Genomic DNA, 14464 nt, shown 5'->3' with positions numbered 1-14464 from the left:
TTATATACAAGTTATGAAGCAACATAAGGTCTCCGGTGCTTCGTTTTATAGATATTGACAAAAAACTGTTTTTTATCTCAGCGAACCAAAAATGGCACTGAATTTTGATAACTTGAACTAGGAAGGTCGTAGAGACTTGAATTTTAGCTTAAAATGACCGCAAACATCATATTTATATACAACTTATAAAGCAATATAAGCCCTTTAATGCTTATTTGTTGAGATATTGACAAAAATCAGTCATTTTGGCTACACGTGTGAGGAAAAATACCAAATTGGGCAACTACTTCGGTCTTTTTTTTGACAAGTTTTGTGCTCAAGTTATTAAAATGTGCTTTGCAGTTGTAGATCGGATGTTTTCTTCCAATATGGGTTTCGGTATAAATCCGGAAGCACCCGGTTCATGGGTGATAGGGGTTAAAAACCCTGAAATGTCAGGCGATGGGCGAGACAATTGTCTGAATTTGGTTATAAAATCACTCTTTGCTAGGGTTTGCTTTTTTCCGCTACATCGATCCGCTTTCTAACTACTGATCATCCCCCTCTACATCATTGATCATTCTCTTTTAGATATATGATTTCTATAAGTTCTTGAAGGTATATCCGGCATGAAGTAAAGTCTATATCAAAGCATTTTAATGTGGTCTTAACAAGTTGCAAGATATTTAAGTTCACTAATAAAAAAAAGATTGTAGGATATCCTTCTTTTACATATTGAGTAATTTTGGCTACACATGTGAGGAAATATACCAAATTGGTTTACCAAACAAAGATTGTAGGTTATCTATTATTCTTTACGTGATTATTGACGAAACTTCATAGTCAAACCTGTATTATTTTTAATCTTTAATATTTATTCACACTTTCCATAAGACTATTATTGGGAGTCATTTTTGTGGTTACAATTCGATTAAATCAGTATTTCCAAGCAAAATACTGTCCCAAATTTCTCTTCCGAATATGGTCCGCTAGTTCGAAATTGTAGCGCTTATAAACGTTATTGTTAGACATTACATTAGGATAATACTATTGAGACCAGATGTAGTGATCTATTTAGATAAAGCGAAGAAGGTGCATCTGAATGAGGAGAACTTTGCTGATCAAGAGAAAATAAGATAAGGAGATATCAGCAGCTGACAGAAGAGATAGAAGCCAACGGATGGGCTTGCAAGTTCCAGACAGTAGAATTTGGAGTTCGAGTCATTTACAACTGCAGCCTCCAAACCTTTATGAACCACCTGAACGTAAACACTAAAGAGAATAAGGCCTGCATGAAGATCGCTGAAATTAGCATGAAGGCACCATACACCATCTATCTGTCCAGAAACACCATTATTTGGACAGATGATTGGGAGTTAGGCCCATAAAACATGTTTGATACCGCTATGAACCTGTCATAAGCCGGGGACTACCATGGAAGTGATATTGCTGTGTCGCTGAAAGACCCTACTACCATTCAAAGATGTACCTTATCACGCCAAGCAGTTAAATGCTTGTAGGTGAATACTGGATATGCAATTATATAGTTGAACTACTGTATAATACTCCATTCAAAATAGATTTAAGATGACGTTAATGTACATTGTACAACATCCGCATCCACATCGTTTATCTGTAATCAAAAAGTTACGCTTTGATTTCCCGATTCAAAATGTTTAATACTGTCAACCCGAATAATTTGATGATAACTTAAGATGTACCTTTGAAAGTTAGTATTACCTTGGAAATAATTATTTTTACAAACTACCGTTCAAAACTTATAGATCAAGTGATTGCCTACCCACAATTATATTACAACGTTGTGGGGTCAGTCGATATTGTTGCTAAAAATCAGGAGCAAGCGTCTTGAAACAGGATACCATAAATCTGTATAAGTTTAAATCTGTATAAGTTTTAAGTAGTTTCATTCTACTTTTAATATTATTATTGGGTCGTTTACGTTTAAATTATATTTGGCCATTTTATAGCCTCCCCCTCAAAAATCCCACAATTACTCAATATGTAAAAGAAGGATATCCTACAATCTCTGTTTTATTAATGAACTTGAATATCTTGCAACTTGTTAAGACCACATTAAAATGCTTTGATATAAACTTTACATCATGCCGGATGTACCTTCAAGAACTTATAGAAATCATGTATCTAAAAGAGAATGATCAATGATGTAGAGGGGGATGATCAGTAGTTAGAAAGCGGATCGATGTAGCGGAAAAAAGCAAACCCTAGCAAAGAGTGATTTTATAACCAAATTCAGACAATTGTCTCGCCCATCGCCTGACATTTCAGGATTTTTAACCCCTATCACCCATGAACCGGGTGCTTCCGGATTTATACCGAAACCCATATTGGAAGAAAACATCCGATCTACAACTGCAAAGCACATTTTAATAACTTGAGCACAAAAATTGTCAAAAAAAGACCAAAGAAGTTTTTTTAAAAAAAATTTATTTATTTTTTAGAGAGGCTGGGCCTGGTTGGCCCACGAGAGGATAGCATAAGAATGCTTTGCCTACCTCTGGGGTATGGCAGTCCTGTGGGAGGAATGAGGATGCCAGTGGAATCAAGATGTGTAATCAAGGATGATGGTAAGTGTTGTGGGGTGTGTCAAAATACCAAAGTAGTTGCCCAATTTGGTATTTTTCCTCACACTTGTAGCCAAAATGACTGATTTTTGTCAATATCTCAACAAATAAGCATTAAAGGGCTTATATTGCTTTATAAGTTGTATATAAATATGATGTTTGCGGTCATTTTAAGCTAAAATTCAAGTCTCTACGACTTTCCTAGTTCAAGTTATCAAAATTCAGTGCCATTTTTGGTTCGCTGAGAAAAAAAAACCAGTTTTTTGTCAATATCTATAAAATGAAGCACTGGAGACCTTATGTTGCTTCATAACTTGTATATAAATGTAGCCATTGCGGTAATTTTAAGCTAAAATTCAAGTCTCTATGACCTTTAGGAGCTGAAATACAAAAATCCCGTATATGCGACTGAGGGTAATTTAGAAAATTTGCCCTGTAGGGTTATGTCTAGCGACACAAATTGCGTACCTAAACGATTTTGGTTAAGAATGATCTAACAAACAACCCTGTGTTGTCAGAAATCGTGTACATCGAAGTGCACACTCAACTATTCCCTGCTACTGGAGTAACTATTCTCTCGATATATTCGGCAACACGATTTGATATCTCCGCGATAGCACCGCGTCATTTCTATAACGCGTGATTCTGGAATCAATCGTATCTACTTCACTTGTTATTCTAGCAAACTTGTTATTTTAGCAAACATTTTCAGCAAATCTCCACTCACACTTCACAGGTTCAAAATTATCATAACTGGCATTACATGTCACGAAAAATGACTAATTGAGTACAGAAACTAATCATCCAATTAGCCCAACTAACCACTCTCCCACTTATAGGTGGTAGGGATGTCCTATAACCACAACCAGGTTGATTACAATGAGAACCAGCCGAGTGCACCCCCTCCCCGTACTGTGTCCCTGATGGACGTCTCCCCCCAACCCCCTGATAAGCCCCTTCCTCCCATGCCTCCTGGTCATAACAAGGAGAAGAGCAAGTTTTTCACATACTTCCTCAAGAAACCTGGTGAGGGAATTATGCTTTTTAAACTATAATCATAATCCTTACAATCTCCTCAATTTAATTAATTAATGTAGTCAAAGGTTAGGTCAAAACTTATAAACTGTATTTGTCCCCGGTCAAATAAAAAACAAAGTGAAATGAAAATTGAACACAGAGTTTACGTAAATATACGTAATTATATGTATATAATTACGTATATGTATATAATTACGTATATTTACGTAAATAACTTGTTTTCTCCACAGGTCGTAATAAGATAGAGATTTCCAGCCCACAAGACTTTTCACATCAAATGCACGTAGGATTTGACCAAGAATCTGGAGAATTTGTTGTAAGTTTATGTCTCATCCTTTCTTCTACCAAAATTTTAAAAATTTGGTATAATAAATTATCTTTTTGTCTGAAACTAGAATATTCTAAGAATTTAGTTACGCCTTTTTATTGTTAATTAAGTATGATGATTTATATCAATCCCATTTGAATAACATTGCCATCTTGGAATTTTTTCCATTGTCATGAATACAATAAATGTGCTGAAAGTTTCAATCTTTAAACTCTGATTTATTTAAGGTGTTACCTTACAGCGGTTAGTATTTTTACCCGACTTCAACCTTGTTATTCGCCATCCGTTCATAGGATTATTTGAATTTTAAATATCTGAGATTCACTATTTACTTTTCCAGAATTTACCAAAAGAATGGGAAGTTCTTCTCAGTACATCTGCCATCAGTAAAGAAGAAACCAAGAAAAATCCCGAGGTTAGTGAAAATCTGGAGTGTTCCACAGAAATGACGACTTCATGACGTAATGAAGAATGAGATCATTCCATCGTTCATTTTCCTGTAAATTCTTTACATCTCGCCCGTTACACCGTCACCGTCATGTTTTCCGCCACATTCTCGGGTTGGGTCACTGTCAAATGAATATCTACCCTTGTTTGGGTGTGAGAAACGATTAGGTAATTAATCACGTAATCGCGTGTAATTACACTGTAATTTCAGGCTGTGTTGGATGTGTTAAACTTTGTGATGAACGAACAGCCACATTCTGGAGTCCAGCCACCTACAAAATACATGCAACATGATCACGGTAAATATACACATACACATGTCCTATCTGTTTTACTGCATATTACAAGTCATCACTGGTGATCTTTGAAAAGCCCCCCCCCCCCCCCCCCCCGCTCATCATCTGACATTCCCTATGATCATGTTCGGGATATGATCAGACCCGATATTACGAAATTATATTAACGCAACCTAAGCAATACTAAGTCTGCTTCAATTTATACAAAAGACGACGTAACAATAAAATCAGGAATGAAAAGAAGCAATTAGCAGTTTCTGTAAACTATAAACACTGTATAGAATGCTGTCTGGCTTAAAATTTTAAATATGTTGTATTTGTTTAAATAATAGTATTAAAAATACTGCATATTTGATATGGATGAGTCAAAGAAAATCAAATACTAAAATAATGGCACAAGTCCAAGAGCGTACCACCCTCCCCCTAGCGTGGGATTCAACTGAGTATCGCGGTTCCGTTCGGACATCCGGATATATATTGCCTTTCGTAGCATATCTTAAAGAGTTTTACCTCATGTAGACAAAGCCTTCCTTTTTCCAAGATAAATAAGACCACGTGATATTTCTCTATTGCCAGAATTGTGGTATGTCTGGAATGCGGGCCAATTATAGCGACGACCAAAAGCACCTCGGAATTCGTCTCTATCAAGAATTGAAGAATATACCAGTCCAGAATCTGTCCAGAATCTGTCATTAAAGATGATGCTCCTTTCTTTGGTCACAAGATCTGATTTTTCCCTAACCTTCCTTAGTTCTTCACAAAATCGTTTCTCTTTGTCATGCTTAGTATCCGTTATCCTTGGTATCTTCCGCAGAATTTAGATTTAGTGTTGCTTTATTTTGTTGATAAGTTTAGTGATTTGTTTGGTTATATTTTAGATGAATTTAACTGATGTTGGGTTGTTTGGGAAGGATATTGTATGCCCACTCCTTCGAATGTTACTTGGACAGTTATGATGAGTCTCTTAATAGTGACTGGGATTCCCGATCTGATGAGTCCGAGTCCAGTGAGTCTCAATCCAGCTCAAATCAAAACTATTTGATTTCTCAATACTTTCAACCGTGTTTGGTTTCTTGGCCTTGATATTTAGAGATTTAGAGAACACTATAAGATTCAAAATATTTATCTAGCTAGTATTTCCAATTTGAAAGGCGAGACGGGCTTATCTATAAAATACATGGTCACTTTAAAAAATGTTGAACTTCAAATTCCTTAGATTTTTTCAATATTTCAGACGACGAGGAGGAAGATAAGGATGAGAGTTCCTCGTCCCAATCAGCTGCTCCTGCTCCACCACCAAGACCAGCTTACACCAAAACCGCTAGTACTCGAGTAAGTACACATTTTATAGAAAAAGATTATGTTGTCATAGACATAATTCTTGTTATTATTAGCTCCCCTGTGCGATTTTACATATTCTGCACAACCAAACTTGTTCTAGTTTGCTTGTACTGTACTGTACTTTAGATCGTTCTAAATTTGTCCTGCGAATGTACTTGGTGCTGTCTAAAGTAAGCCAATTTGTTATACTGAAATTTCTTCCACGGCGAACGTATGGCGGTGCTAGTCGCTTCCTTATTCTAATTTATAATTCTAATTATTTAGCATGGCTGTAATTTAAATAGCCGTGTGTGCCTACTAAGGTAGCGCAATACATGCTGAGCTAAAAAAGGGAGATATTACCTAGTTACTGAATCAGTTTGGACCTAAACAGGTGTTTATGAATGAGTTAGGCGAGAGAACTCTTGTTTTATGCAGAGGGCGATTTAGCAGACAAAATTGTCCGAGCTACGTAGCGCGCGGGTTATTGCTGTTTTTCAGCAAGTGTCATTTACGCAAGGCCATTTCTTTTCGCGCATCACGTACGTTTTTTCTGTGCTTTTTGGAAGAATATCTAGTGTTACGGTATTAGTGACTGGTGCGATTATGTACACCAGTTTGTATTGTACGTCATTGCAAACAGAACATCACCAATAAGATAACGCCCTTCTTAATATGAACTGTTCTTGAATTTGACTACTATGTGCTCTATTATTTATTTTACAAGCATGTTTAAATAAAACCAATGCTACAATACCCCTGGCTGAGAAAATATTGTTCTTGATCTGGTTAGGCTTGGAACATCTGAACACGTCTAGCGCACATTAGAACGTAATGATATCTGTGTTTAGGATTTGTGTGTTATCACCAACAATTATACAACGAGCATCATCGCATTACGTTATCCTGGAGGCTGTACTAGGAGGCGTTTAAAGCTAATAGCTTGCGCGATGGGCCTTTGTTCAGTAGTGGCAAAGTTTAGCAGGTATCTAGGACCGGCCCGTGCAAAACTCACCTTTCCATCCGATTTTCAAATAACATCTCCATCCCATCTTCTGGATATTATCAAAGTTGTTATCGCTAAACGTTGCATCTATAAACTTGATACTCCCAGACGTAACTAGGTCAGACCACTGTGGAAACAATTCCGAACACTGGTTTACGTTGTTGGTTCGGTAGGTCTTCTCTGCAGTCAGGATTGCGTCATTCAACAAGTCTATTCTAATGTGTGTTGGTAGCCTACCTGCCTCTGCTATCTTCAGGAACGTATTGTACTGTTTGCAACGGACTTTCTCCGTATCGTCTCCTACCTGCAGCTTTTCTATGGTTGTGGTTATTTTACCCCCTAGGATTTTATACGCATCCTCAACATTCCCAAGCATTCCATTGTTTGTTGTGCTGTCGCTGTGAAACTGAATGAGGATCCGTATCATGAATTCCCCAGTCAGATCAGCTACTTCATTCAATGGATTCTGTTTTTCAGTTTCGAATTTTAATTCGATAACTTCTCTTTTTGGATCAAATGGCTTTCTCTCAGTCCACCCTGTAACTTCTGTCCTATCCTCTGAAGTTTTAAAGGAATGTCAATGTCTCAGTTATGTTAAAAGAATAAACACTTAAATCAAAGTGACCTTCCTTACATTAACAGAAACAATGTTTATAAATTACAAAATACCTAGTGCAATAGAGAGATTTGTCAGCAGGAGGAGACAAAGTAGGAATTGTAACGTCATCATCGTAATAATCAGACTTTTTGTTTCGGATCTTTTTCGTAACTTTTCTCTTTTGTTATCCAGTATTTGCTAAAAGTGGTCGCAATTTAATTGAAAGGTTACTCCACTGCTTCCCCATCAAACAATTCATTAAAAGTAATCCTCTGATTTAAAGTATCTGAAAGTCAATGGAAAGTGTGCGAAAAGAATGAAACGTAAAGCAACAGTGGAATCAGAATTAAAACCGATGCTCAGCGACCTGACTAGTTTATCAATTATAGCTAGCTAGCTGACAGCACGTGGCTGCCGGCTGGTGGAGCTATAATTAGTGTGGACTGAAGTGTGTGCGGTTTAAAGCTGAATGGCAGCTGGATCTGATCGGCGATATAATCTGAATGACAACAGAACTACTTGAAATTAATGAGTCCAGGTGATAAATAAGACCCCAGTTGAGCCAGTGCAAAGATAATGACCAATTACTACGATGATTACAGCTTTAATTCCGGTTTGTTATTAGTATCCAGGCAACGGTTTGAGACGGGTGGTTACTGGTTAGGTTCAATTAGATAACCTTTATTCGAACGCTTGGAACTAGAACAGAAAAAAATTGTTGTATATTTTGAAATACTCTAAAAGACCGCTGAGAGACCTGATTAATTCCAGTTTAATGACGAAGGCTGATAGGTAACAGATTTATATGTAGTTTAAGTTAACGAACTAAGGGGTCGTTCACATGTTACGTTATCAAAATTTTAGCAATTTTTACCCCTTTCCCCTCCGTAGTCAACCGTTATTAATACCCAACCCCCTCTTGACAGCAATATTACGTAATCATGGCCTGAAACCCCCCACCCCCCCCCCCCCCCCCCCCCTTTTGACTTTTTCCCTGTAAACACTTTTCTTCACGTTTGATGCTACCCTGATCATAATGAGCCGAAATCATTGTTATAATTATATCCGGCCAATCCCCTCTAAACTACTTACTTATACTATAATAGTCGGATATCCGATCAATTTCAAAATTTGTCACTATCAGAGTGAAATTGAGTGGAATTTGAATAAAAATATTGCCAAATTGTTATTAAGTTATTATTCTAGAGGGTAAAAAATAAAATGTTGATTACGTAATCAACAACCAACCCCCCTCCCTCCCCCGTAATCAACCGTAAGCATTTAGAAACCCCCTTCCCCCCTCGGCTGATTACGTAATATGTGAACGACGCCGAAGAAATCTGAGATGACGGCCCGGAAAGAAGTAGACCAGCCCTTCTAAGTGCTAAGTAGGAAGTCTCAAAGTTTCTATGTGGCTTAAATTATTTTATGTTTTCGAAGTTTTTGATACTTTGAATACTACTATGTTTCAATGACAAAAAAAGAAACACGGTTGTTGTGACGTTGGGGACTCATTGAAATGTTGACACTTCCTAAACCTACCTAACAGACCTTGCTTCACATGTTGCAATATTGTAATGCAAGGTCACTGAAATCGGTAATGTGAAACTGAGTGTCATCAGAATATATTAAAATTCATGAGCCCCGTTCAAGATAGGGAACCCTAGTCTAGCTTGTGTGAAGATAATTAGCAATCAACTATCAAGTTCGGATCACCAGCTCTTAATAGGCAGTGTCATGAGTGTCATGATTATCTTAGTAGCAATATACTCGTTAACTCGTGCAGGTGCCAATTAATTCGGACGCTTGAAAAATGTTCCAGTGACTGCAGACTTTAACTTACAGCTGCTCAAGGAACTGTTCCCATCTTGATAAATCTTAAGTTTTTCAACGATGAGACCTAAGCTTAGATGGCAGGTTAAATGGACCTCGAAATGAAAATTTAATTTTGTTGGGCACTAAACCAAAACAATTCTAAGAACATTCAGAAAGACAATCTGTTAGTCCATTAAACCAACAAATTGGCGCGCAATCATCATTTCAATCTTGGTATTTCCCAACATTATCCTAATTTTAGTAAACCGTAGACGAACAAGTTCTAACAATCTCAACTTTCCATCAGCCAACGTCAGCAGCTTTGATACAAGCGAAGGTCCCCGGTAACATGCCTCAGGGTCAAGGTGGGCGAAACATACCCAAAAAGAAGAAAAAGGTAACTTTAAAATAGATTATTCTATTTACCCAAATATTTCCGAGTTATGATCAAGTTGCACAGTTCTGATACCTTTAGTCCATTCCACTAACCGTGCCTTTCTGGTTTACTAACTCTGAAATTCTTCAGTTTTTATATTTAAAAACACTCCCATTAATCAAATAACATTCAATTCGCTAACTTCCAGGCAAAGCTCAGCGATGAAGAAGTTTTATCCTTGCTGCGAACAATTGTTAGTGTCGGTGATCCTAAGACAAAATACACTAAGTTTGAGAAAATCGGTCAAGGGTAAGTTTGATATTACAATTAATATGATGTCTGATAAACTGAAATTTATACTATTTCAATTAATAATTTATTGGATTCTTATCTTGAAACTTGATTTCACCAAGTCAATGCAGTATTTAGTACACTACCCTGGCCTTAATAACACTTCTTATCAGGGCCTCAGGTACGGTATATACTGGTGTGGAGGTATCCACAGGGCAGGAAGTCGCTATCAAAATGATGAATCTCAGTCAACAGGTCAGTCATTTGTAATCATTTTAATTTAAATCTTAGAGTTTTGGATTTTGTAGACTTCATCCTAAGAAAACTTGCGACGTGGCCCACAAAAACTTTAAAACGACACCATGATCTATCTCAAATTAATTGATAGCTTACCTGTTATCTTTTCTCAGCCTAAAAAAGATCTGATTATAAACGAGATTCTAGTGATGAAAGAGAACCGCCACCCTAACATAGTGAACTATCTGGACAGTTACTTGGTCGGTACTGACGAACTCTGGGTCGTAATGGAATATTTGGGAGGTCCGTGTTGTCGTTTTTCTGACAGTCCTAATATCACACCGAATTGTGTGATATCACACACTCCCACCACACTTCCACCACGCTCCCATATTATAAGTTCACTCACGACCATCACTATCAGCTAACCACGGTAACCACTTTTTTGAAAGCTTATGAACAAAATTTTTATCGTATCAATTCACATATGTTTTTAGAACTTTTAGAACTTTTTTAGAACTCTGCTGTAATTTTAATTTCAGTTTTATTCGTAAAACAAAGTCTACCCACAGACTTCTTATTTGTGTCCAATGTTGAGAATTTGTTGCGGACTCCGCTATAAAAATGTTAAACAATTTAAACATGTCTGCTATAAATATTTAATCTAATTCCAGGTGGACCCTTAACGGACGTAGTAACTGAAACGTGTATGACTGAAGGTCAGATAGCAGCCGTCTCAAGAGAGGTAACATTTCAACTCACAAAGTTGAGAAATTCGACGGCATAAAAAAGTACAGAAAATATGCCGAAATTTGATATGTGTAAGCTGTAAAGTGAATATTTCGCTAATTTTCCGTCCCAGGTGTTACAAGCTCTGGCATTCCTACACAAATCGCAAGTTATACACAGAGATATCAAGAGTGACAACATCCTCTTAGGCATGACTGGTGGTGTTAAATTAAGTGAGTTTACTGTTTTATTTCAAAGTTTAAGTGAGCACAATTGATGAGGCATACAAGATCCTTATTGAATTTAAACTGATGCTACTTTGCAACGAATTTTAATCCTAATTTTAATTGGTCTGAGTCGAGGGTAGCATTTCACTGATTTGTAACCACATCATCCTTCAGCCGATTTTGGTTTCTGTGCCCAAATCACGCCAGATCAAAGCAAAAGAACGACAATGGTCGGTACTCCTTATTGGATGGCACCGGAGGTGGTGACCCGAAAACAGTACGGTCCTAAGGTACGCAAAAGGGGTATCTCCGTTTAGATTGCCCCACATTATTTATACAGCTGTATTTATTATACAGCTATATTTATTACAGCTGTTTTGATTTATTGATGTTTTGTTGAATATTTTGGTGGTGTTTTACTACCGTACTGTGGCACTACTGAGTCACATCTGTGGTACTGCAACGACAAATTAATGCTGAATCAGTGCCACATCGGACATATAAACCCAGTTAACTGTTTCTAATTACTACACTAATTAACTGTTACTAATTACTATACGAACGCTTCCTCTCACAGGTTGATGTGTGGAGTTTGGGTATCATGGCTATTGAGATGATTGAGGGAGAACCACCCTACCTTAATGAGAACCCACTGAGGGTAAGAACTATTAATCTGAATACTACTGAATACTACCGAATACTACTGAATTACTCTGAATACCTGGCATACTATAGATTATCTAAAACTATTCGCCATTACCATCTTATCATTACATAATAAGATTACATCTTATCATCGACGATGATGCCCTGGATGATTAAATTCCATCAGTCAAACTAAATCTTGCATTCCAGGCGTTATATCTGATAGCAACGAACGGAACTCCGGAGATTTATAACCCTGAGCGACTATCCTCCGTGTTTAGAGATTTCCTGGCCAAGTGCCTGGAAATGGATGTCGAAAAACGCGGGAGTGCTAGTAAGTGTACTTTTAAAAGTTTTCTTATGATTTTCATGGTTCTGTAATCAGTATCGCCAAATCATGACGATTTCTCTACTGTTTCATTCTTTTCCTCCAGGAATGTTGAGGGGGTTTGTTTGGTGTATCTAATATTTAACCTCCTGGAAACCTTTTTTTACGATGTAGAATAGTCCTATAAAATAGGCGCACATGGGCGAAGAAGCCGATTGTTTAATGTTTAGTCTAAAGTTTAGACTCTAAACGGCCGTGTAACTGATTGATTTTTTTCAGGTGAAATGTTGCAGCATCCCTTCTTGAGGAAGGCAGCACCCTTATCAAGTTTAGTTCCCCTTATCCACGCCGCTAAAGAAGCAGCCAAACACTAAAAACACTGCTCACGTGACCCATCACATGGTCACGCACAATGGTATGACGTCACGCTACAAGCCGTGACGTCACGTTTTATTGCACGGCGATTGAAACTCTTGGATGGACTTGTGGTTTTACGATTACGTTGATTTGTGTTAACCGCCCCTTTTTTTGATACATTTGCGAATTTCGAGGTGAAAGTATAGCCTTGTTGGTAGGTATATTTCAAATCCAGTGCTTCTTTTGATCTTTTTAAACATTCCTCGCGCGCTCTTTCCAAATTTAAACGCTAGATTTAGGTTTTAATATTGCTTTTTCATTTACCAATTTAAACCAAGTTTTTAGGCTGTAAAAATGATATAAAAACAGCTGAAGTTAATAATTTTTCGCTCAAATTAGATGCATTTAAAATGTTATAGATATAATAAGATTTATACATTATTATTATGAGATGTATATTACTACTTTGATGTAAAGATGTGTCATAATTTTTTGCCATGCCATAATTTGACGTTAAATTGTTGAAGTGTTTAATTTTTGTTCGATTGGTTTGGCGTCTTACAGTTACACTATTCATCATATCAACAGCATTATCTTCAATCTTCTTTTATCATGCATAATATATGTACATATTTAGAATTTCTAAATCCACCAGTTCAAGAATGAAGAAACTTCTTACATTTTAAGATATGCGTCTCATTTAACACGGATCAACTTCTTCTTTTTATACAAATTATGGACGCTGAAAAAAGAATAAATACATCATTAATTTTGTGTATTGACGGTTTACATCTTTTTCTTATGATTATTATGACTTAAAAGTTTTTTATAATCCGACCTCAAGATTTTCGATTCAAGCAATAGAGAGAAACGATCGAAGAATGCTTTTTAGTTTTCCTGAATGTAATGTCTTATTTTTTGCCTAAGAAGTTAGGGAAAAAAATGTAATTCTTATTGATTTGGCAGGTAATTTCCTTTCTCGTTCATCTTCTTCTTTGTTTAGAATTTGCCGCCTTCTCTAGATTTTCTCCGCCACTTACTGGTACTACATATATTTCTAGGTGTTGTGCAGAATGGCATTTTATACTGGGTCCTGGATAATTTTATGGCTGGATATACTATTGCATTCGATGATATTCATACAAATTTTAACTATTGTTTTTACAAGTTCTTTGTTTCATTTTGAAATTTATGATAACGATCAACTAAAAAGTCGGTCAATTATATTTTAATAGTGTGTTTCTGGTTATACAAAGTGCTCTACTAAAATTAGGAGCTATTCACAAAGCGGTACAAAGTAAACGACCAACGTAATCGTCCAACTTTAAATTTCATGTGTGATCAATCGTCAGGGACATAAATACAATAATAATAAGACATTGCAGACTGAACCACTTTCAATCGATACGATTGAACCCTCATATATTTCTGTCAAAGGCCAAGTCTTTGGGTCTTTACCCTGCAGCACACTTAATGCTTAAATTCAAAGGTCTTTACAGGATACTGATTGTAGTTCCCGTACAGTCCCCATTTTATGCCGTACTGGTCCGGCTAATCTTCTTCATTGTCGGCCTTGATCGGCCCGTTAGAGCCGGCTTCGTCCAGCCAGTCATCGACCATGTTGATGATGCAGCTGTCGACTGGCGACTGGCGACTGGCATAATGCCCACATGTCTACTACCACAGATACTGATAGAGCTTCCAATCTGCATCATTGGGAATGGGATAATTCTGCGGAAGTAGTCCGGGAGCTAGGCTTCAACCGTCATCAATCGATGTTGTGAAAGGCATCGCAGGACAAGTTAACTGCGGAAATGGTCCGGGAGCTAGGCTTCAACCGTCAT

At 37.1% G+C, this 14464-nt stretch overlaps 2 protein-coding genes across 3 annotated transcripts in view; both read left to right on the top strand.

Annotated features, from left to right (window-relative positions):
• Nucleotides 1-14464, top strand: part of LOC134824966 (muskelin-like) — a 472587-nt gene that overhangs the window by 45124 nt on the left and 412999 nt on the right. The gene's annotated exons all lie outside the window — the stretch shown is intronic.
• Nucleotides 3426-13787, top strand: LOC134825577 (serine/threonine-protein kinase PAK 1-like). 2 transcript variants are annotated; one of them, XM_063837809.1, is made up of 15 exons: nt 3426-3608; nt 3851-3936; nt 4289-4363; nt 4607-4694; nt 5926-6023; nt 9738-9827; nt 10021-10115; nt 10271-10352; nt 10508-10637; nt 11009-11079; nt 11197-11296; nt 11465-11580; nt 11868-11948; nt 12146-12269; nt 12543-13787. In XM_063837809.1, exons 1-15 carry the CDS (start codon nt 3431-3433, stop codon nt 12635-12637), a joined length of 1509 nt encoding a protein of 502 aa, XP_063693879.1. In that variant the 5' UTR covers nt 3426-3430; the 3' UTR covers nt 12638-13787. The 2 variants fall into 2 exon arrangements, with proteins under 2 accessions (XP_063693879.1, XP_063693878.1); XM_063837808.1 differs by having other exon boundaries at nt 10015-10115.

Source organism: Bolinopsis microptera, chromosome 13 (assembly GCF_026151205.1).
Source record: "Bolinopsis microptera isolate Bmic1 chromosome 13, MBARI_Bmic_1.0, whole genome shotgun sequence".
NCBI lineage: Eukaryota > Metazoa > Ctenophora > Tentaculata > Lobata > Bolinopsidae > Bolinopsis > Bolinopsis microptera.
The sequence above is the reverse complement of the archived record's forward strand: the minus strand, read 5'-3'. Positions and strand labels throughout refer to the sequence as shown.